Source organism: Pelophylax lessonae, assembly GCF_965119305.1.
Source record: "Pelophylax lessonae genome assembly, chromosome: 12".
Taxonomy (NCBI): domain Eukaryota; kingdom Metazoa; phylum Chordata; class Amphibia; order Anura; family Ranidae; genus Pelophylax; species Pelophylax lessonae.
In genome coordinates, this window is record NC_138779.1 from 87,412,985 (window position 1) to 87,438,559 (window position 25,575).

At 42.3% G+C, this 25,575-nt stretch overlaps 1 protein-coding gene across 6 annotated transcripts in view; it reads left to right on the top strand.

The window, feature by feature from the left end:
* Positions 1 to 25,575, top strand: part of DVL1 (dishevelled segment polarity protein 1) — a 257,298-nt gene that overhangs the window by 172,651 nt on the left and 59,072 nt on the right. For all 6 annotated transcript variants that reach the window (XM_082273771.1, XM_082273772.1, XM_082273773.1 and 3 more), the window contains 4 exons: positions 6,740 to 6,872; positions 19,490 to 19,583; positions 22,701 to 22,770; positions 24,116 to 24,255. In XM_082273771.1, the coding sequence (XP_082129897.1) occupies positions 6,740 to 6,872; positions 19,490 to 19,583; positions 22,701 to 22,770; positions 24,116 to 24,255 (437 nt within the window). The remainder of the gene's footprint in view (positions 1 to 6,739; positions 6,873 to 19,489; positions 19,584 to 22,700; positions 22,771 to 24,115; positions 24,256 to 25,575) is intronic.

The following is a 25,575-nucleotide window of genomic DNA, read 5'->3' on the forward strand; positions in this document are numbered from 1 at the left end:
GTAGATATGGAGAGATTGGGGAGATGTGGGGAGGGGGGATTTAGTGGAGAAATTATGATTTTGCAACCTTTGCAAAATTGATTTTCCTTTTTATTTGTAACTGTGAAGAAAACGAATAAAAATGATTGAAAAAAAAAAATGTAAATTTTCTCAATTCAAACATTTGATATGTTTTACAATTTCTATTGTGAACAAAATATTGTTTTTGGAGATTTGCAAATCATTGCATTCTGTTTTTATGTAGATTTTACACTGTGTCCCAACTTTTTTGGAATTGGGGTTGTACATGCCAGGGCAGTAGGGGAATCTGTGCTGCACAGGGCGATTAGGGTGTGCCTGGGCACACCTGGCACACCCTGTGTGCACGCCTATGATCAGAAGTGTTGGCTTCAGTTATTACATTTTTCAAACCATCCAATTGCTGTAATCATCAATTCAATGATGATCTATATGTGTATAGCCAACTGCAGAGTTGGTAAATCCAATGTATTGAGAGCAGTCAGTTTGTGAACATGCAGTACAGTGCTGCCTGCCTGCAGATAGTGATTCAGTACAGTACTACCTGCCTGCCCGCAGTCAGTGATAACTGCAATCAGTGATGCACAGTATAATACTCTCTGCAGTGCCTGCCTGCAGTCAGTGGTGCAGTACAGTGTTGCCTGCCTGCCTGCCTGCAGATAGTGATGCAGCACAGTACTACCTGCCTGCCTGCAGGCAGTGATAACTGCAATATAATACTCTCTGCAGTGCCTGCCTACAGTCAGTGATGCAGTACAGTATGGCCTGCCTGCAGTCAGTGGTGCAGGACAGTAACACCTGTATACCTGCAGTCAGTAAGGCAGTATAGTACCGTCTGCCTGCTGTCAGTGGGGCAGTAAAACACTGCCTGCTGTCAGTGATGCAGTACAATAGCACCCGCCTGCCTGAAGTCAGTGATGAAGTAGAGTACTGTCTGCCTACCTAAAGTCAGTGATGAAGTATAGTACAGTCTGCCTGCTGTCAGCGATGCAATACAGTAGCACATGCCTGCCTGCAGTCAGTGTTAAAATATAGTACTGCCTGCCTACCTACAGTCATTGATGAAGTATAGTACTGCCTGCCTGCAGTCAGTGATGAAGTATAGTACTGCCTGCCTACAGTCAGTGATGAAGTATAGTACTGCCTGCAGTCAGTGAGAAAGTATAGTGCTATCTGCCTGCTGTCAGCGATGCAATACAGTAGCACCTGCCTGCCTGCAGTCAGTGATAAAGTATAGTACTGCCTGCCTACCTGCCTACGTCAATGATGAAGTATAGTGTTGTCTGCCTGCGGTCAGTGATGGAATACAGTAGCATCTGCCTGCCTGCAGTCAGTGATGAAGTATAGTACTGCTTGCCTGAAGTCAGTGATGAAGTATAGTACTGCCTGCCTGCCTACAGACAGTGATGAAGTATAGTACTGCCTGCCTGCCCACAGACAGTGATGAAGTATAGTACTGCCTGCCTGCCCACAGATAGTGATGAAGTATAATACTGTCTGCCTGCCTACAGTCAGTGATGAAGTATAATACTGTCTGCCTGCTGTCAGTGATAATGTATAGTACTGCCTGCAGTCAGTCATGAAGTATAGTACTGCCTGTCTGCAGCCAGTCATTAGGAATAGTACTGCCTGTCTGCCTACAGTCAGTGATGAAGTATAGTACTGCTTGCAGTCATTGATGAAGTATAGTACTACCTGCCTACAGTCAGTGATGAAGTATAGTACTGTCTGCCTGCTGTCAGTGATAATGTATAGTACTGCCTGCCTGCTGTAAGGGATGCAATACAGTATCACCTGCCTGCAGTCAGTAATAAAGTATAGTACTGCCTACCTGCCTACATTTAGTGATGAAGTATAGTACTGTCTGCCTGCTGTCAGTGATGCAATACAGTAGCCCCTGCCTGCCTGCAGTCAGTGATAAAGTATAGTACAGTTTAGTACTGCCTACATACCTCCAGTCAATGATGTAGTACAGTACTGCCTGCCGTCAGAAGCACAGAACAATACGGCCTGCCTACCAGCGATCATTGATGCAGCACAGTACTGCCTGCCTGCAGCAGCCATTGAAGGGTATCTTGTTAGTTACACACATTCATGCTGTTTGAGCTTATTTTGTGCTCTGGTTTGGCCCCACTCTGGCTGCCTGAGATACTGCGATACGTCAGTGTGAAGAAACTAAATACAGGCGTGAAGATAAAATGCTGGAAAAGCAGATTAGGTGGTGTTTTGTTTTGTGATAGGAATGATTTTCCAGCCTGTGGCTGAGAAGCATTGTGTTCAGAGCGCCTGGGCCTGCATTGGGGCTGGAATAGGATCACACACGCATACACCCCTATAAGCCTGTTACATGCTCAGCCCAGTCTTAGTTCAGCAGACAATTTCTTTACGAACAGTAGAGCAAATTGTCTTCTTCACACTTCAAAGTGTAATTCCACATTGCTGTCTGTTCTTGAGAAATGTGATATTATAAGGCAGCAATGAGATAATACAGACTACAATAATTATTTATTACCTGCCTTAGTTGTGTCAGGCCTGTACAAGCTGCAGAAATGTTTACCGGGCCCAGCAGGAAATGTTTGCTGGAAGAAATTTTGTCTGGTTTTAGCTATCTGCAAATAAAAGTATAATAAATTCAGAATGCGATTGGTTATTAGGGCTGACAAAATTATTTCTTCCTTAATGACCAGGCACCAATTTTGGTACTTCAGCTGTTATTTTCAATATCGGGTCTAAAGCTGAACCCAAGGCAGATAAAACGCAGACTGATGCAATGTTTTATTGAATGTGGCTAGTGGAAGAACTAGAATTTTTTTTACTTGGGCCTCTTTTAACCCAATGTACGCTGCACAGCCCTTAGACAGGAGAGGTAGGGCCAGATTTATGAGACAAGCAGAATGAGGAAAGGAATGACTCAATACTCTGCTGCTCTTTAATTTTCCAATTAGCAGACTAGGGAGGGGGTGTCACTGACCCATGCTGCTTATTTTGAATATACATGTAAGAGAAATCAGCCTAACGTAAATTAATGTACAAGGCTATGTTAAATCTGAACTCCAGGCAGACCTAAAATTTGCAGATTAATGTAGCTCTGTAATCTTACATCCTTTAAGTTGTTGTTTTTTGTTTTTAATGCAAAAAGTGTAAGTACTTGACTTTGGGTATCAGCCTAGTATTCAATCTCTGTGAAGCACTTGGTAAGGGAGAAACAATCCAAGGAACCAATCATATACATTGCAATACAAGGAGAATGTGGATAGGTTTTATGGGGTAGGGAGGAGACATGTAAGTGAAAGTGAAACTGCAGGTGAGAAAGATCAGGTCCCCTCCCATGCCCTGTTGTGTATCAAAGCTGTGTAACTCTCAGGATGAATAGAGAGAAATGCAGATCCTTCTGACAGGTAAAACAACTCTCATATATGTGTTTCTTCAGGGTATTTACAGTGCCTTGAAAAATTTTTCATACCTCTTGAAATTTTTCAATTTTGTCATGTTACAACCAAAAACGTAAATGTATTTTATTGGGATTTTACAGTATGTTATAGACCAACACAAAGTTGCACATAACTGTAAAGTGGAAGAAAATGATAAATGGTTTTCAAAATTTTTTACTAATAAATTTGTGAAAAGTGTGGCGTGCATTTGTATTCAGTCCCCCTGAGTCAATATTTTGTAGAACCACCATTCGCTGCAATTACAGCTGCAAGTCTTTTTGGGGATGTCTCTACTAGCTTTGCACATCTAGAGAGTGAAATATTTGCCCATTTTTCTTTGCAAAATAGCTCAAATTTGGCTCCATCCATCTTCCCATCAACTCTGACCAGCTTCCCTGTCCCTGCTGAAGAAAAGCATCCCCACAACATGATGCTACCACCACCATGTTGCACGGTGGGGATGGTGTGTTCAGGGTTATGTGAATTGTTAGTTTTTTGCCACACATAGCATTTTGCTTTTAGGCCAAAAAGTTCAATTTCTCTTACGTCCTCCGAGAGTCTCCGCCACCTCTAAGTCATCACTGTTGGGTATTGACTTCCACTCAATACCCAATAGTGATGACTTAGAGGTGGCGGCGACTGTCAGAGAACTCAGAGAAAGGAATTTTACAGGTAAGATTTTACAAAAATTCAGTTTTTGGTCTCATCTGAGCAGAGCACCTTCTTCCACATGTTTGCTGTGTCCCCCCACATGGCTTCTCTCAAACTGCAAATGGGACTTCTTATGGCTTTCTTTCAACAATTGCTTTATTCTAGCCGCTCTTCCATAAAGGCCAGATTTGTGGCGTGCACAACGAACAGTTGCCCAGTGGCCAGATTCTCCCACCTGAGCTGTGGATCTCTGCAGCTCCTCCGGAGTTACCATGGGCCTCTTGCCTGCTTCTCTGAATAATGCTCTTCTTGCCCAGCCTGTAGAGTTGCACGATTCTGGATAAAATTAGAATCACAATTAAAGATTTTGGACTACTCACAGCGCCGGAGCCGGCGAATCTGGATGAAACACCGGGGAAGATGTCAGCTGTCTCAGTGAGGTGTGGGCGCTGCTGGAGGGCTTCGTTCTAAGGTAAGTATTTCATAATGAGCTAGTATGTAATGTTTGTTTTTTCTGGAGGTTTACAACCTCTTTAAGATCGTTTTTAACGATTAATCTTGCAGCTCTACTGGCCTGTCAGTTTAGGTAGACGGCCATGTCTTGGTAGGTTTTCAGTGTTGCCATACTCTCCATTTTCGGATGATTGATTGAACAGTGCTCCGTGAGATGTTCAATGCTTGGGATATTTTTTTATAACCTAACCCTACTTTAAACTTCTCCACAACTTTATTTTTGGCCTTCATGTTGCTGTTTGTTCACTAAGGTTCTCTAACAAACCTCTGAGGGCTTCACATATTTCCTATCTATTTATTAATTAGGTGACTTCTGAAGGCAATTGGTTCAACTAGATTTTAGAGTAAAGGGGCTGAATACAAATGCACGCCACACTTTTTAGATATTTATTTGTAAAACATTTTGAAAACCTTTTATCATTTTCCTTCCACTTCACAATTATGTGCCACTTTGTGTAAAATCCCAATGAAATACATTTACATTTTTGGTTGTAATGTGACAAAATGTGGAAAATTTCAAGGGGAATGAATACTTTTTCAAGGCCCTGTAGCTGTTTATCAGCTTCAGCTTTGAAGACCATTCAGACCTACCTGCTCCAGTGCGTTGTGTCCACCAGAAAAGACTGAAGACAGGACATGCACCAATTTACCAACACAACATACCACGGCATAGTGGTTTACAGAGTATTGTGGTGTGCTGCAACACATGTGCATCAGAGGTGCATGGGTTAATGGCAGCATGGGGGTGTGGGGTGTGAAAGAGTCCTGAATGTTCTCAAACTCATGTTTATATAGCTAAAGTTTCTTTTTTTTATATGTCATACTTCATAATGAGTGCTCACATGATTTTGACAGGTAATATAAATAGGCTCTTCTCCTGTCAGCTTTTTATTTCTTCAATTAATGAGGTAGGACTTGCTTTGGGACTCTACTTTGATTTTGGAAAAAGCAGCGGTATAACTGTGGTAAGGCCATAACAGTGCTTTATAACTGAGCCTCTTACATAATACTTCCAGAAGATAGGTCAGTTCCTGTTACCCCTCGCCAACTACCAGCTTTAGCCATACTGCCCTTTAAACATGATGTAAAGGGGTATCTGGTAGGTTGCTCTTCGCAGAATATAGAAGGACGCTTTTCTTGTTCAAGAATTTTAATGAGTTTTCAAGAAACCGATCTTACATTGACAGTCGCATTAAAGTTACTCTGCATACATCATTTAAGAAGAATCGCTCACATTGGTAAATAGACTCTGATAGGTCATATATAGAAGATTAAAACAACAATACAAAACCAACGTCAACAACGTAATCTTGAGGATAGTTGAGGTAGCAGTAACTTAACCTGTATATTTGTTATAAGTATACATTTAGGTCTGGGTTTTGACCTGTAACATTGACCAACTTTAGTATAAAGGCCTAAACAAATCTAGCATTGTCATCTGTGTGAACAATACATACAGGTGCATCTCATAAAATTAGAATATCATCAAAAAGTACATTTATTTCAGTAATTCAATTCAAAAAGTGAAACTCATATATTTTATATAGATGCCTTACACACAGACTGATATATTTCTAACATTCTTTCTTTTAATTTTAATGATTATGGCTTATAGCTAGTGAAAGCTCCCTGACTTAATAAGGGGATGCCTTATTACATAGCTGGTGGTAGTAGAAAGATGCTTTTCATACATGAGTCTCTTTGACGTGAAGCCTACAGTGTGGATGAAGTTACAGTGCTCAGTTACAGGTATTGATGAGGAAGGTACACCATGTTTGAAGTAATGATACTTCATCAGTCAGGACACTTTACATCAAACGGTCTGCAACTGACAGAGTCTATTAGCCTGATTAAAGGCACAACCTATTCTCAGCTTTGTGGTCTGGCCCTGTCAGCATCATCCATTTTTCATTCAGATTAAAGGATGTTTAGTGGGTTTGAGGGTGATATTTCGGCTTCTGTCATCTGTATCTCCCTGTCACTTGCTGTTATTCTGCATTATGTACCATACCTTCCATCACATTGACTTTAGTACTAGATTAACATTTGCTTTGATCGCAAAAGCTTTTTTGCTGATAGTTGTTTGCTGAGCCTTAATTCATCACATCCTTTGTCTTTTCTGACAGTTCCAAGGATTAATGGGCACCCCAAAGTGGAGCGTATGCGTGACCCTGGAGGATATGACAGCGCGTCCACCGTGATGAGCAGCGAGCTGGAGTCCAGCAGTTTTGTGGATTCCGATGAAGACAACACTAGCAGGTATGAGAGTCAGGGGAAGGCGGTTCAAAGAGGCAGTGAAATATTTTCAGACTTAAACAATGAAGAGTTCCTAGGCTTAAGTAGAAGTCCAGTCAAAATCTATCTAGGCTTAAATCTGCTCCCACTCCAATTCTATGCCCTATACCATGGGTCATCAAACTTTCTAAACATAGGGCCATTTTATTGTCCTTCAGACTTTAGGGGGGCTGGACTGTGCCCAGTGGGAGAAAACAATGCCCCATCTTTGGTATTAGGGAGAGAAATAGTTGGTGTCAGAGGGAGGAATAGTGCGCCATCATTGGTTTCAGTGGGAGGAACAAGTGTCCCATATTTGATGTCAGTGGAAGGAATTATGCCTCATTGTTTGTGTCAGCAGCTGGAATAATGCCTCAAGGGCGGAATAAAGGCAAGCAAAGGGACTGCTGCCCTATACCAACTAGATGAGACAAACAAAAATAAAAATTCCCAGTTCAATTTGCTAACCAGTTTGCTTACCAACCAAGTTAACCTGTCTAACAGTTTGCGTCAAAACAGGGGTTTAGTTAGCACATATTTGCAAACGCATGTGTAAGCTGCAGGGCCACTCCACGGCACCCTGTATTACTTGCAGTCCTAACTCTTGTAGATTTATGATAGTCTTCACAGTGGAAGCACATGCAAGCTAATGGATAGATAGGGGGCAGGTGAGCCTGGAGGTGGGGTGGCCCAACCCTCCTAAAGGTACTCGGGGGGCATAATGGACGCCCAGCCAATGGTACGACAGCAAAGGTATCCAGTATGTCCACTCACCAGTATACATTAACAACAAAGAAAAGTGCCTCTGCCCCCACCTCTAACTGGCCTTCATAGCAAAAAACACATGGAAGGGCAACGCACATGAGACAAACAAAAATAAAAATTCCCAGTTCAATTTGCTAACCAGTTTGCTTACCAACCAAATAAACCTGTCTAATCATTTGCGTCAAAACAGGGGTTTAGTTAGCACACATTTGCAAACGCATGTGTAAGCTGCAGGGCCACTCCACGGCACCCTGTATTACCTGCAGTCCTAACTCTTGTACCCCCAAGTACCTTTAGGAGGGTTGGGCCACCTCCAGGCTCACTTGCCCCCTACCTATCCATTAGCTTGCATGTGCTTCCACTGTGAAGACTCTCATAAATCTACAAGAGTTAGGACTGCAGATAATACAGGGTGCCGTGGAGTGGCCCTGCAGCTTACACATGCATTTGCAAATGTGTGCTAACTAAACCCCTGTTTTGACGCAAACTGTTAGACAGGTTAATTTGGTTGGTAAGCAAACTGGTTAGCAAATTGAACTGGGAATTTTTATTTTTGTTTGTCTCATGTGCGTTGCCCTTCCATGTGTTCTTTACTATGAAGGCCAGTTATAGGTGGGGGCAGAGGCTATTTTCTTTGCCCCTATACTAACTACCCTGTAGAGGAAAGATGCTTGCACTTACCTATTACCTGGGTGCACCGGTCCGGTCAGATGATTTCCCCAGCGGCTGGCTTCAGTAAGTAGGAGAAATTGCTGACAATGGCTGCAATGCCTATGTGGTCACATTACCCTTAGGCTTACTATGGGGCATCCGTTGTTAGCTGTCCCTTTTATACACTGAAGCTGGCACTGGGAGCCAATTATGTGACTGGACTGAAGTGCCCAGAGAAGAAAGTATAAGGTAGGTAAGTATAAGCATTTTTCCTTTACAGGGTAGCTAGTATAGAGCTTAGAATGGGGGTGGAAGTAGGTTTAAGTTCAGCTTTTAACTGGACTTGCCTGATCTAAAGCTAACAAAAAAAGTTTTGCCTTTACTTATCCTTTAATACATTTTATGCATTAAGATAAAAAGCCTTTGGTGTGCCTCAGCCCCCCTAACACTTACCTGAGCCCCTTCTCTATCCAGCGATATCCACAAGTGCCTTGGCTGTCTGGGACTCTACCTCCTGATTGGCTAAAACACAGCAGCTGCGCCATAGGCTCTTCCTGCTGTTAATCAAAGTCAGTTAATCAGGAGAGAGAGGAGCGGGGCTGAACTGCGGCTCCATGTCTGAATGGATACATAGAGCTGAGGCTCAGCTTGGGTGCCCCCATAGCAAGCTGCTTGCTGTAGGGGTACCTAACAGGAGGGGGCCAGGAGAGTCGAAGAGGGACCCAAGAAGAGGAGGATCCAGGCAGCCCTGTGCAAAATTACTGCACAGAGGAGGTAAGTATGAGATGTATGTTATTTTTATAGAAAAAAATAAAACGAGACTTTACAATAATTTCAACAAAAAAAAGTCTGATACATCGCACATGTACAACGTAATCCAAAACAACTGAATGTTTCAAAATGCTGTCTTCATTTTCTTTTTTTTTTGTAGAAACAATCAAAGCATCAAATAGATAATTACCGGACAGTTGAATTAAATTGAGTGTAATGTTTGATTTTACAACACTGAGACTGATCAGGTGATTTTATTAGGTGGACTCTCCCACTTACAGTACCCTCCACATTCAGCCCCCATTCACATCAGGCCGATTTGCCATGTGATTTAACATGTCAAATTGCATGCCAAATCGGAGCCTATTGCTGGCAACGGCACTGTCTGAATCAGTGCGACGCCACACCGATTCCCAAAAGTACTTACTGCACTACTTTTGGTGACTTTGGGGGCGATTTGAATAGACATCTGTGCATGAACCCGCACAGATGTTTTTCAAATTGCCCCTGAAGTCGGACTGAAATTAGTTCAGCACAATTTCAAACCTGCCCTGAGTGTGAATGACATTATCTTTAGGATTTGAGTTTCTCCTTATTGTTAACCTTGTTCACTTAATTTCTCATCATCCTCTCACTCCATTTACTGCATCTTAATGTGGAACTCAAGCCATTGATTCAACTGTTTCCCAAAACGCACGTCATGAATGATAACTGTCACAGTTGCTCTGAACTAAACTGTCAGTCTATCAAATGACTGGTTTCATATCTGATCACATTTGCAGCACCATGGCAGCTACTGATCAGACAGAGGCTAATGCCTCGTACACACGCAACGATTATCGGCCGACCGATCGTCTGACTTTTGTCCAGAGTGGTGTTTTGTTGGTTGGAATGTGCCTAGACTGCACACAAATTTTCTTGGCCAACAAAAATCTACTTCTGAAGTGATGTCATGTGCTGGTTTACTTTCCGTGTGTTTTTTCTTCTCTGAGCATGCCCAGTCTTGCTCATCAGATTTTTGTCTGCCGAAATCTGTACTGACTGACGGAAAATCGGCCGTTGTGTTGTTGGCCAACAAAAATTTTATAGCGTGCACACCAGATTTTTTTCGGCCGAAAAGTCGGAGTCGGTTGTCGGAAGCACCATACTAACAAGCCGAAAAATGGCCGATCGGACGTTGGCCAAAAATTCCCGGCCAATAATCGATGCGTGTGTACGAGGCATAAGATGACAGCTTTCTTGACTGAAAACGATAGGAGGGTTTAGTTAGCTTTAATTGCCCCAACCATACTGGCCTTCTTTTGCTCCACTAATTTGCTCCTTAAAGAGGAGTTCCAGCCATCTGTCAAAAAAATAAAAGTCGGCAGCTACAAAAACTGTAGCTGTTGACTTCTAAAAAAACAGCCACTCACGGTCCCACAATCCCGCAATGCACTCAGCCGAGCCTCAGTAGCGCCTGCATCTTCCCTATGGGCACCCCGCTGTGACAGCTGGCGGCTTCACAGCCGGGTGCCCACTGCACATGCACGACTCGCACTGCGCTCTCTTACTGGCCCAGAAGCAAAGGGAGGAGGAGGAAGGAGGGGACGAACTTCTGAAGCAGTCTTCTGGGACCTGTCAGTGTCTCAGAAGACTGCAGGGGAGGGAGGAAGGAGAACTTTAGTTGCTGAGCGGCACCCGGAACGGAAGTGAGAAGCAGGTACCTGTCAGAATCAGATACCTGCTCCACCCCCCCCCCCCAACTCCTCATAAGTGCCAACAGTGCAAGAGGAGCGCGGGACGAGTCCTTAAAGCGGAAATTCCCCTTCTGGGTGGAGTTCCGCTTGAATTACTTGGCCCTATATTCACCATCTCTTCGCTCCACTAACAGCTCCTTAATTTCTCCCCTCTATACTCGCCTTCCCTTCCCTTTACAAACTGCTTTTTAATTTCTCCCCCTATCCTCCATCTTCCCTTTGCTTCATAAACCTCTCCTTAGTTGCTCATCCCATGCTCATCTTGCCTTCGCTCAGTTAATTACTCCTTTATTGCCCCCCCCCTCCATATTCATGCTCTGTTTGCTCCACTAACCATTCCTTAATTGATTCCCCTTTAGGGCCGGTTCACACTGGTGCAATGCCAGACATCGCATGTGATTCGCACCGCATTGCTGTGCAGATCACTTGCGATGTGTGTGCGATGCTAATTCAGCCATACAAGCTGTATGGCTGAATTTGCATCGCAATTAGACCAAACTTGCATCACATTCGCACCAAAGGGTACAGGACCCTTTTTTTCTGTCTGCACCAGAATCAGATTGCATTAGTGTTCATACCCATGCAATCCGATTCCTGTCCGAATTCACAGTTCCCAGTGTGATCTGCGAATCGATCTGGGGGTGTCATTAACTTTGTATTGACACCCGCAGTGGTTTGCAGAGGGCAGTGTGAACCGCCGGCGATTCAGGTGCTATGGGGGAACCCGCACTGGATTTGCAGGGTTTCCCGCCTCACACCAGTGTGAACCAGCCCTTACACAATTTCCCTTCGCTGTCACTTACCGTAACTTAACAATTAGCACTGCATAGTGCACCTTCTCTTCTATACCCTGAAGTACTTGGTTTTTCACTTTTTCTATTCTGGGGACTAAGAGCATGACAGGGGAGCAGACTGGAGGCAAATATAAGCAGTGGATGGTAGGGCAATTACGTGAACTAGTTGCTTTACTCAGCAAAGGAGCTGCCATTGCTAATTTGATTCTGAAGGTGTTCGTTTAGGTGCCTGGCTGTTGTGATGACCCAATATCTCCAGTACTTTTTGAATCGCTGTATATCTTAGATAAATATTTGCTGTCTGTGGTTAGCCTGAGGAACAGTTCCCTGCTATTTGTTCTTAGGCCCCATTCACACTTGTGCGACTTGTCATGCAACTGGGGATCCCAAAGTCGCATAACAAGTTGAACCCTATGTTTCCCAATGAGTACCATTCATATCTGTGCGACTTAAAGTCGTTCCTGCACTACTGTGGTCTGACTTTCTTGTGACTTGAAGGCCATAGACTTCAATGTGAACCCTTAAAAGTCGCATGACATTCGCACCTGCATGATATAATTGCAACTTATGAAAAGAGTTCCAGCAATGAACAAAAAATCTAAACAAAATAGCGGGGGTTCCCCTTATCCATGCCAGGCCCTTCAAGTCTGGTATGGGTTTTAATGGGAACCCCACGCCAAATTGGAAAAAATAAAATTACTTGGGGTCCCCCCTAAATCTGTACCAGACCCTTATCAGAGCATGCAGCCTGGCAGGTCAAGAAATGGGGAAGGACGAGCGAGTGCCCCCCCTCCCCCGAACCATACCAGGCCACATGCCCTCAACATGAAAGGGGTGCTTTGTTGATGGGGACAAGGGCCGCTTCCGCACAACCCTGGTTTAGTGATTGTGGGGGTCTGCGGGTGGGAAACTTACCAGAATCTGGAAGTCCCCTTTAATAAGGGGGCCCCCAAATCCTGCCCCCTCACGTGAATGACTATGGGGTACATAGTACTCCTTCTCATTCATCAAAAAAGTGTAAAATAAAAACACAACACACATTTTTAACAATTCCTTTATTTAAAAAAATGTCCCCCGGTGTAGACCAGCATGCCCTTGTTCGATGATGTCACAAGGGGGCAGTGCCATCCAGCGACATCACCAGGTGGCCCCACCCCTTAGTTATTTTGGAGTTGTCAGATGGCAGAAGCCCTCATCAGGGCTGGAGGGTTTTTGTTTTGGCAGTGTCAGTGGGCATTGTGACTGATTATGGATCTACAGCAGGAGACTTTTTTTTTTATTTTTTTAATAAAGGAATTGTCAAAAACTTGTGTTGTGTTTTTATTTACTTTTTACACTTTTTTGGTGAATGAGTAGGGGTTAAAGGGGACTTCCAGATTCCAATAAGCCCCTGCTCACAGACCTCCACAGCATGGCATGTGGCCTAGTATAGTGCAGGAGGGGGGGGTCACTCCTCCCCTCTTTCCTGACCCGCCGGGCGGCATCCTCAGATAAGGGTCTGGAATGCATTTTGGGAGGGGGGCCCTATACCATTTTTCATTTTGGCATGGTTGGCGAAGGGCCTGGTATGGATTGGGGGGGACCCCACGCTGTTTTTTTAATGTATTTTTCATTGCTGTCATTCTTTTGTTTACATTCAGCTGTCAATGGGGAAACCACTGACAGCTGAATATAAACTGAGTTATCAGTTGTTAAGGACGTGTCAGCTAGCTTCCTGGGCCACTACTTAAGAACCAGCTATTCTTCACACAGAATTTGAATCGGTTGATCAATTTCTGACCGATTTAAATTCAAATCGTTCTGTAAATTTGGAATTCGTAACTAAACGAAACTAAACAAATTTTTCCGTTCTGCACATGTCTAAGGACTTTGTAGAGTACAAACAAAACCATCACATTGGTCAAAGCCAAAGTTGTAACCAAGTCACACTCACCCAAAGTCACATTAAAATGGCATCAAAGTCGCATCAAGACCCAGGGTAAAGTTGCATTAGTAATCAAATTATTTTTAAGTCACACAAGTGTGAATGGACTCTTATTATGGTTTGCAGGTTTTGCTGTTGCTACTGCCATGTAAGCATGGCTAGAGACACAACAGTATGTAAGTAGATTAGCATTTGGCAGTACACTTACTAATACTTTTTGTATTCACTAAAAAAAATTTCAGCATTCAATAGGAACTTTAATAAAATATGTTGTTTTCAAAGAATTTTAACAAGATTGTGTCATATGGCCATTTTAGATCCACCAGTGCTTAGCGGAGCTTTTCTTTAAAGACAGCGCTAGGGCTAGCGGCCACTTGCATGTTTGTACTGTTGAATGTGTCAGACAAGCCAGAACCTGAATCGGTCTTACAGGTAGATTCGGCATAGCTGGATGTGGTCAAGGTGTGTCTCTTCCTCAGCATTGGCTTGTCATCACATCTCTCCTCTCTGCTTCTCATCTGGCTTCCTTAGAGCCCAGAGATCAAGCATTGTTCCCCCAGGCTGCAGATCTGTAGGCTCTGACAAGGGTGGGAAGTGTGCGAGATGAGAGAAGAGTTTGTTTTGGAGGCAGATAGAACCGTGAAAGCTGAGAGACAAATTACAATGGACTGTCACACGGTTTGGGTGATGTAAATCCTCTAAGACACAGCAAATATACAAATAAAACCTCAAATGTCATTGTGAAAAAGACCTTGTAGCAATGGTAAACAACTAGCAAAGCACATTGTTTTCTATCTGGATTTCTGTCCTTATTTAAGGGACTTATTTTTTCAGTTTGACTTTATGTAACTGACTGGGAGATTCAAAGTGGATATGATTTTTTAAAGTAGAATTACACTGAAAGTTTTGTGAGGAAGGATAAGAATTTAGGATTTTATTGCTTTCTGTGTCCCATTGTCCCTATGTTTGATTTCCATGGAGTAATAAAAACAATGGGTATTTAAGTAAAAGATACATATGTTAGAAGTAGGGATCGACCGTTTATCGGCAATGCCAATATAACGAGGGCCGATATGCACTTTCCCCGATATATCGTAATCGGCCCCGGAGGTTAGTGATATTGCCGATATTTCGGGGAAGTGCTTGCGCCGGAGTTATACCTGCAGCTAGAGGCATCACCGCGGTACCGGCGTCCATAGTCGACGGTCAGCTGTCTTGTAATGACAACCGATGCGGCTGAGAAGCTGCTCGGCTGTCATTACAAGGAGCGGGAGGGGACGTCTCCCCCCTCCCACCACCTTCTGCGGCTTGCCCGGGTCTCCCATCCCACCGGGAGACCCGGGCATCCAACCTGCACAGCCGCTGAAGAGAAGACCCGATCAAAGCCGCATTCGGCTCTGATCGGGTCTCCATGTAAAAAACCCAGGGGTGATGTCATGACACAACTTCTGGGTACTCGGCGGCAAATTAAAAAAAAATGTGAGCATTCAAAACAGCCAAACTTTGTGTTTTGAATGTCTTTAAGTGCAGAGGAGGGGTTTGGGGTCTTTTAGACCCCCAGATCCCTCCACCAGAATATCTGTGAATATTGGTATCGGCACTAAAAAAAGTATATCGGTTCATCAATAGTTAGAAGTACCTACCCTTTCCTGCAGAAACTTTATTATCCTCCTTTTGCTGAAACTGGTGGCACAACCTATTGGCACCTCATTGGTCACATGAACCCAATGACAAGGGCTGAATTCTGATCCTCCCCCTTAGCAGAGTTTCAGTGATCAATGCTCCAGTACTACAAGAATGTCTGCAAACACATTATTTATCATGTAGATTAGGTACTTCTAGACCTGACTATAATCTGATAATAAGACTGAGATATTCACCTAGGTATCAAATAGCAATCTTCAAAAAATTTGGTGTGAGAGCCAAACATCTGCATTGTTTTGGTACAAGGGCAAATACACACCAGGAGCTGAAGAAATCCAATCTGTACATACTATATGGGCATGTTAGGAGAAAAGCGCAATGGGGTAATTTACTAAAATTGGAAATTGCTAAATCTGGTGCAGCTGTGCATGATAACCAATTATCTTCTAACTTCAGCTTGTTCAGTTAAGCTTTGATTAAAATAAACTGGAAGCTGAATGATTTTTATGCAGAGCTGCACCAGATTTTATGCTTTATAATAAATACCAAAATAGTATGATGAAAGAAAAATGAAAGGGTGATTTCCAAATTAGACCTACTCCTCTCGACCAGGTCATAATCATGTACCATCCTGTATAAGAATTTTGCTGTGTTGTAGCTTTATCTGCCCCTGCTGTATTCCATAGGAAATAAGGAGAACTAATTACCTGCCACCACTATTTGGGTTTAAGCCAGACAAGGTCTGCTATGGCTGCAGAGTAAATGGAGAGAGGCTGAGACTTCATGGAATTGGGAGATCTTCTCTAACAGACAAGTGAATGATTGTACCATGGTATAGTCCACCCAAAACCAGTAGCCCGTAATTTAGTTGAGCCTGGTTAGAAATTGAGATACTTTCTGGGTTAAAAAAACCACAAGGGTGATATCAAGGCAGCACTGTTGGATGGATAATTTCAGCAGGTTATCAATAGCTGTTCATTTACTGACCAGCATTGTCAGGATAGGGGTAAGAGAGACATTGTAAGTCTTAGCTCTAGGACTCTGAAGACCGTAATGAACTTTAGATATTTGGTTTCTGTTGAGAAGTGGCAAGCTCCTCTGTGCCTGTTGGTCCTGAGAAGAGTAGCCATGCATGTCCTCCTGCAAATAATTATACGGTTATACCATAACAACCTGGGCTCACAGCAACTTGTAATGGGATGCTGGGATATGATCTGACAGGTGATGATTTTTCTCTATTTGCATCTACACCAAGGGGTTCATTTACTAAAAACAGGAGAGTGCAGAATCTGGTGCAGCTGTGCATGGTAGCCAATCAGCTTCTAACTTCAGCTTGTTGAATTAGGCTTTGACAGAAAAACCTGGAAGCTGATTGGTTTCTATGCAGAGCTGCTCCAGATTTTGCACTTTCCAGTTTTCACATGTATAAACCTCTGGTCCTTCTCCTTTTAAGCAGGTCTAATATCCTAGGGTAAAATTGCCCCGTCTACTTTCCAGTTTGCCATCAGTTCATAAATGAAGCGCACAACCATCATCCATGAAAGACTGTTATCAACCAGACATTTATTTTAATTATGTCATTAAATGCTTGTCTTTCACCAGTCTGTAGGTGGTTTTCAGGGGGAAAAATTTAAATGGCTGCTGGCAATGTATAATAACTGTCATCCTAAAAGAATACCACAGGAATTTCACAGTTTTACCTGGACGTGCAGGTCTAAAGATGAAAGGATTCAAACAAATTTTCTTCCAGCAAAATACACCAGTGCCCGATGCTGTGTATTAATGGTGTGGCAGTGAGGGGCAGAGTAACTGCTGTAAAGACATTGCCTCCAAGGGGACAGAAAGTCTGCTCTGTCACTTACTTTAATCAAGGGGTGTCACTTAAAATATATCTAAACCCAAGAACAAAAGAGTAATATATTGCAGCTTATTGGTCTTTATAAGTGATGGGTACAGGAGTGTACTTTTTACAGGCTAAGTGCATTTTTTGCTCATACAGAAAAATACATGTTGATTATGATAGAAATGATTATTATACAAGATTTATATAGCGCCAACAGTTTGCGCAGCACTTTTCAATGTTAGGACAAACAGTACAGATACAATCCAATTCAATACAGGAGGAATCAGAGGGCCCTGCTTGCTAGAGCTTACAATCTAAAAGATCAAGTATCCTTGTAATTTCTCATGTACTGAACTAAAATCTCATACAATGTTATCAGCTTTCCAAGCCGTCTTCTATAAACTACACAGTTCTTCCCTCTTTGTTATGAAGATTAGGAGAAGGGGAAGTATTTGTAGAGCAAACCAGGAGAGCAGCATCGGGTAACATTTCTGCTTCCCATAGAAACAATATCATGAGATAAGCTGGATGTACATGTACCAAAAATCAGTTCAGTAGGAACCAGACGAATGAACTGCTGTTGGTTCAACAGAAGCTGTTCTAACGACTGGGTTCTGTTAAACGGTTATACTGGAAAACCAGCATTCAGGCAGCGCAAGCAGCCAATGGCTGCAGTGCTGATCTGTGTATTCTGGCAAAGGGGGCAGTTCCCACTGTCAGAATACAAAGACAAAGCGTGAGAGTGTGAGTTTTCTTTTTTTTTGTCCAACCCACTGATTAAACGAAAAAACTCAGTGTGTGTACCCTGCCTTAGGCCCCTTTCACACAGGCGGACCGTTCAGATCCGCCTGTCCGTTTTTTTGGCGGATCTGAACGGTCCCCCCATGCATTCCTATGGGGCATCGGATGTCAGCGGAGACATGTCCTCTGACATCCGATCCGATCCGTCAAATCTGGACGGATGGAAACCCTATTTTCCATCCGTCCAGCGGATCGGATGGCATCGGATGAGAACGGACAAACAGTCCGTTCCCATCCGATTTCCCCCATAGAGATGCATGGGGAACTGACAGCTGTGTCTCCGCACACAGCACGGAGACACAGCTGTCCTCCTGCTGCTCAGCGGGGGATCGGCGGCTCGATCCCCCGCTGAGAAAAACAGACTCCGTCCAACGGACGGAGTGTGTGAAAGGAGCCTTAGTGTTGTCACAGAAAGTGTGTTACTGGCAGAATCGGCAGGTGAATATAATGAAAAAGAAAGCCCTAAAAAGGGAAAATAATTCAGCTATCGCATCTAAGGGCTTGTAAGCTTTTATGTTTGGGTTTAGGTATGCTTTATGTTGTAATGTAAGGGCCTAAAACCTAACTCCAACCAAAAAAAAACAAAGAATGAAGATTTTGGAGAGAAGTTATGACTGACCTGGGGGGGGGGGGGTTGCTACCTCTTAGACTGTGCAGTTGACATCCACATACAGAGTGGCAGCGGGATGCCGGGTGTTAGAGCTCAGATAGCATTCCAGCACCTCGCACAGAAAGAAGCTGGAACAGTCAGGCAGAGTGAGTAAGCAAACCCTAAAAACTTTGCAATTTCCATCCAGCCACCAACCACCAATGCTGGGGGAAGGTGTGATGATTGTTACAGCAATCCACCGATCAGCAATGCTGGTGAGGTGCACCTTACTACCATGCACCACTAATGAAGGGGGAATCCAGTGCTAGGGCATTTTAGTACTGTCACTAACATGATGGGGCTTATTTTACTCCCATACTACAAGCCATATACTGTGAAGCAACACCCACTTTGTTTGCCATGCCTCCAGGTGTTCGGAGGGTAATTTTTGTTCTTGATACCTTCAAGGTGTGCCTTCTATTTTCAAATGGTGGCATCTATGCAGTAGATGGCGTCTTTAAACTCCTGCATGAAAGGCGAATTGTTATGTTTATTTCAGTCTCTTCATAAAGTAACTGTACTTACAGCTGCTGCTGACCTCCCTCCACAGGCAATTTCTGCTTCCACCTCCAGCATGCATGACATTTAATTTCCTGATTATTACAGAAAACTATTTTGATGTATTGGAAAACGGAGGGAGGGTGTTGGAAAAAAAAAAAAAAAAAGATCTGTCTTGGGTGCCAGATATGCAACAAACATCACTGGATGGCTTTGAGGAGATTTCCCCAACTTCCTTTTCGGTATCAGAGTAACAAGAAGTCATCTGATATTGCAAAAGTCCTGGTGAGCCCCATTTCTCTCATTTCCATCCTGATTAAAATGTGAGAAGATTGCTTCCAAATAGGGTAATATAAATCTGACATAGGTTATAACCCATTCTTACTCATCATAATGTCACGCCTGGCCTCTGAATGCCATAGAGATGATCGGGGACATCCGGTCCTCAGCCAGCTCTATGATAAATAATATCTTATATAAGTGTCTTTTTCTGGATAAAATGTAATCATCTTCCTTTATTGCACAGGTTAAGTAGTTCTACAGAACAAAGCACATCCTCACGACTTATCCGCAAGCACAAACGGAGGCGACGGAAGCAGAAAATGCGTCAGATTGATAGAGTAAGTAATTGAATATTTTCCTTGGCTGATCACTTGAAAAAGACTAATATTATGCTGCCTATAGCAGGTAAAATAATGTGCATTTACTTTTTTTTTTTTTTTTAAAAAGCCTGGAAAGCTTTGCACCAGCGATCAGCAGATCGCTGGTGCAAAGCAGGACTCCTGCAGACTGTCAGCGTAATCTGTCTGCATGTACATCATACAGCCAGGACTTTTCACACCGACAGGAACAATCATTGAACTACCACAGTGCTCAACAATGCCATGTTAGCTCATTGAGAACTACAATTTGACATCCACAAAGGATGTCAGTACTTGTATTTGACTGTGAATGAATGACGCGGCGGTGTGCTGTCACACAGAGGGCTCAGATCGCCGAGCCGCTGCAGAAGCGGAAACATGTTGCATGTTCCATCCTCAGAACGTGTGGAACATGTAACATGTTACCAAAAGTGAACTAATCCTTGAACCCTTTCATCGCCAGAACAATTTTTGCGTTTTTTCACACATTTAAAAAATCATTTTAGGCCTGAAATTTACATAAAACCCCCAAAACATTATATATTTTCTGAAAGCAGACACCCTAGAGAATAAAATGTTGGCAGTTCAAATTTTTTTACGTCACACAATATTACCACAAAAGTAAATAGAGAAGCCGAGGTTGCACTGAGTTAATAGATACCCAATATGTCAAACCTTAAATATGCGTGGCGTCTATGAAATGGTGACAAACTTCAGTACTCTATATTTTTTATAGGAGACGCCTTAAAAGCCCCCTATTTTTTTGTGACAAGTTCTTCTTAATAAGACATCCGGGGTCTAAAAGTCTCCTCTGTGCTTCACAAAATGTAATTCAGTGGTGAGTTGAAGAATTTGGGTGGTAGCCCAGCTGCCTGAATGCTTCTATCTGATAAGTCCTGCTGCATCCCTAAAGCAGTGCTACATGTTAAAAAGCACTACCTGCCTGTCGGGCAATATGAACTCTGCATCCCTGATAGCTTGATAATTAGCATTGGACATCATGTATGCCTTAATAGCAAAATCTATTTTAATCCTCTGTACCTAAGATTTTAGAAAGGTATAGTAAGATTGTAGCCATTTGAAAAGACCTCTAAACTGTGGCATATTTTTAAAGTGGCGATTGCTTGTATCCCCAATACTTCACTTCTTTGGTGCCATCAAAAGTATATTACACATTTGTACTCTTATTTAGCAGGGTATACACTCTGAGTTGTTTTTTTTTTTCATTCAACCAGTGGGTTGAATGAAAAAAAAACTCACATATGCCGCATTAACACAAGCGATGTCGATGCAGGAAAACTCACCCTCTGTGTCTTTGTACTCTGACAGTGGAGACTGCGAGGACTTCCCCCACCCCCTCCAATGGCTGCAGCACTGATCGAATGCTGGTTTTCTAGCATGACCATTCGACAGAAGTCAGTCGTTAGACCGGCCTCTGTTGAACAGTCAACAGTATACACGTGCCCAAAATTTGGGTGGTCCCTGCTGCCGTATTTCTGTACATGTATACCAAGCTTTACACCGATTGAGTCACATACATACATTCCGCACATTGGTTTCCCTTTCTTTAGCAGAAAATCCAGGTCTTAGTAACCTATTCTGTATTAATTGTTTAGTTATACTTAAAATATAGTTTGGCTGTCTAAAAAGGATTTATTGGCACAGTTTAACATGACAAAGAAAACAGTAAAAAAAAAACTTGTCCTGACTGGAAGCATCTGAGCACTTCCTGATATTGGACAAAGCTTAGGCAGTAGGCACCCTCTGTTCATCAAGGCTCACAGTAACATTTCAGTAGTTTGATAGGTATATTCCTTCCACTTTTGCTTATGATAACTGGAATACATTGATGGTATCAGGCATAAGCGTCTTGGAGCAGTGATAGTTTGCACCTCCAATGATATAGCAACACTGCTTTGTGGAATGGACATATAAGTGAGTCTAGGCTAAAGAGCAGCTGTACAACTGTGATATATCATTGACAAATGGCTTGTCTCACACTTTTTGATAAGTTGTCTGAGTCTAAGACCATGTTAATGTTACATTTGCTGCTAACAGTGGTTTTAAAAGATTAATCCTATTCAACTGAGAAATCATTTATCAGCTAGCTGATCAAAAAAAAAAAAAAACGACCTATGTATGGCCAGCTTAAAGTGTTACTAAACCCACAACAGTAGAATCAGTCTGTATATGCAGTAAAGCATGCTTGTTATACTCACTGTGGAACCTAAGGGGTTAATCCTCTGCATTGTGTATAATGGCTGTCTGATCCTGTATCTCTGATCCTCCTGACTCCAGTCCATCTCCTGATAGAACAGGGGATGGATGGGGGCCAAGCTGCACATGCTCAGTTTGGTGTGTATTGCTAGAGAGTTGTTTATTTTACTCGGGAGAGTGCATGGGATCAGCACAGGGCCAATCAGCACTGTCCAGACAGCGGGTCAGGGGTCCTGTAGCTTTATAGGACAATCAGGGGAAAATGAAAACTCCTCCTACAAGCTTTAACCAGACACTGATATAAGTCACAAGACTGCTCTAACTGCTGATGAAAGAAAACGTATTTAGCAGTTCATTTCCCGGTTCAGTGTACTTTAGGAGAATATAGTGAATGCAGGGTCGTGGGTTTAGTAACAATTTAAGTCCACATCAGCCACACATTGACATACTGCAAATTAGGATGTTTTACATTTCATTCATGCAGCCCATTGTTATCTGTATTTTGACAATTAACATCTGCCTTGCCCCACTCCATGGTGATTGGATTACTGTGTTTGAATGACCCAGATATAAATGCTGAGATATGTTCCTAACAATCCTTAGAACCGAAGAAATGGCTTGGAGAAGTTACGAAACATTGTCAGCATTACAGAGCCAGTTCAGTTGAACGTGACAAGCTATTGCTAGCTTCCCAATTGTTATCTGATTGTTCCTCACATAGAGTTAGGTGGATTCTACATATCCCTGTGCTGTCAGGACTTTCTCTAGTGACATTAGAATGTCATATAGGCAAACTTGTACCAATGTTATTGTGCCAAGTATATGAAATGTACATAGTAATATGAATTTATTTATGATGGCCTTCTATGTCCTTTACAGTCTTCATCCTTCAGCAGCATTACAGACTCAACCATGTCACTAAACATCATCACAGTTACCCTGAACATGGGTAAGTACCAGATCTGCTGTAGACCATCCTAGTGGTGAAGATCAATTTATTCTAATGTGGGAAAGAAGCATGTCAGAACTAAATAACATTACATATTAGAGAAGAACTATACTTCTCTCCACTCCAGCAATCCATTGTTCTGGAGCTTCTTGCTGGCCTCTGACATCTTTGGATGGTCTTATTTCCAGGTTCCAATCTTTGGCCTTTTTGATTGGCTGGTCCAGTTGACATCACTCCTAGGCATGCATAGGAGTTCATTCATCTTGGCATATGGTGACATTTTATATTGAGCTGTACATGCCCAGCTCATTTTACATTGCGGACAGGCAGGTAAAAATACTTTAATGCAGAAGACGCATTATGTAGTTCTTCCTAAAAATCCTGCTTGTTCACAAACGATTTAAATAAAATTGGTAAGTGCCATGACACAGAAACAGAAGCACATGAAACAGAAGCTAAGATGGCAGCTTCCTTGGCAGTAAAGAATAGGAGGGTTTAGTTCCCCTTTAAAGAGGGAGACCACCCAAGCCCAACTTCAGCCAAAACATTTTATTTAGTTTTGGATAGTGTATGGAAGGGTTAGAGCCTCCTATCAGGTTTTTATTGCTGTTACTTTGGGGATATTTCCCCTTACTTCCTGTCACTATAGGAAATTATGGGATATTTATCCAAAGGAGACACAGACAAAACCAAACATGTATTTTAGAGAAAGGGTTAGAATAGTCTGACAATGTTTTATTACTGTCTCTGCTTTCCTGTCCTGGTGACAACTTCACCATTTCTTGTGCAGCTATTACAGGCACAAGAAATTTCTCTAATGGGGTCAGAGACAGAAATAAAGCCCTGACATACATTTTAAACCATTCTTTAATTTTAAAAAATGGAGTAAGACTATTGGCCTTGTATGCATTTTGAGGACTTCAAGATATCTGCATTTGAGATCCCTGACCAATGTAGAAAAGCATGCACTAATGGGAAAGGGTGACAGTCCAAATTCATTTATTAGTTTATACTAATAAACATCCACCGTGTTTTTGGGGTCAGAAAAACACTCCCCCTTAATCGGGGCTTCATCTAAGATACAAAACCTTGAAAGGGCCCAAAATAGAGCTTTCCTGTGTGATTCTGTGTACGGAAACTAATTGTTGGTACAGTAGAGCAGCTTGATACAGTAGACATCACTTACTGTAGACATATGAAAGATAAAATGTGATTGGCTGCTATTAGTTTTTGCATTTAACATATTTTTCACAAATACTATTTACAAGTACTATTGATGCTGAAGGCAGCTGTCCTGGCCATTGGTTTATATTTCTGCTGTTTCCCTTTGTGCTTCCTCTACCAGAGAAGTATAACTTTCTAGGTATCAGTATTGTGGGGCAGAGCAATGACCGCGGAGATGGAGGAATATACATTGGATCTATAATGAAGGGTGGAGCTGTGGCTGCAGATGGTAGAATTGAGCCCGGAGATATGCTTCTACAGGTATAATAACTGTAACAGTGTTTTTGCTTTTCTGAAGACATTTTTTTTTTAAGCTAAACTCTAGACAAAGCTATATATATATATGAAATACACTTATAGGAACTATCTTACATGCCAAAATATTTGTAAGGTATAGCCACAGTGTACTAGTCCCACCGGAGGGACATTTAGGCCAGCAACCTCTATTGCATAAATCAGTTCAGCTTGTTCACCTCCTGGCCTATGGTTAGACAATGAGAATGACCATTGTGTTATTGGAAAAAGCATGGACTTTAACGGCACTGAATAAATAAAAATAACAATCTTTATTGATTAACAGTTAAAAAAACATAACAACATAGATATTTCTCCTCAATAGAGGCATTGCTACATTGAACCACCAACAGAAAATATTGGTATATGGATATACAAAGTACTTAATACAGTAATGATATAGGCATACGTCACATCATACAGATCTCACAGACGATGACAGGGATATGTGTTGTCGTCCATAAGGTCGATTGATGTGATGTCTGATGTGCAGATATTTCATACAGCCAGAATGCTGTACATGTTTCGCTTGAAACTGCTTCCTCTGGAGCTACTGGTACATTTGCTCTGAGTATATCCAAATTATATCTCCACGGTAAGAGGCAAAGCCGAAGTACTGTAACGAGGAAGATGGAGTGGCATGCCAGAAACATCATATGAGTAATAGTAGGTGTTAGGGAACGTAGTTCATACAAGTACAATTAGACCACCCGACCATATATATGTTGGGTATAAGGGCATAGGGGTAAATAAGCCCAGTAACACGGAGGGTAGGTCAAATATAAGCTTAGAATCAGTACCGGTAAAGCATCTGGTCCCAGCGTCTCCGACCTTCCCTGGATGGGGAACCGCCGCCAATGAGGATGACCAGAAGCACATCAAAGAGTTCATCTCTCTGCTGTCCCCTCCTGTAAGTATGTTCAGATAAATCAAGACAGATTTGGATATTTATGGTAGATTTTTTTAAAAAAAAATATATATATTTTTCCTTAAATAAATAACTGAGTTAAATGATGTTTTTAATCATCTTTCTAGAGTTTAGCTGTAGGCTACACTATGCAATTATGTGAATGTTTACATGTCTCCTTTGCAGTGCCATTAATTGTTATTTTGTGGCAATTATTGTTATTGGTGAAAAAAAAGCACGAAAAGGTAGCAAAATGTGATTAAAAATGAGCAAAGCTCAAAAAGGTGCATAAGTGACTTTTCTGCTTTTGTTGCACGTAGGGCAGCCCATTACAATAAATGGGCTGTTCAATACACATAGCATGGCGCCGTGCACAAAAA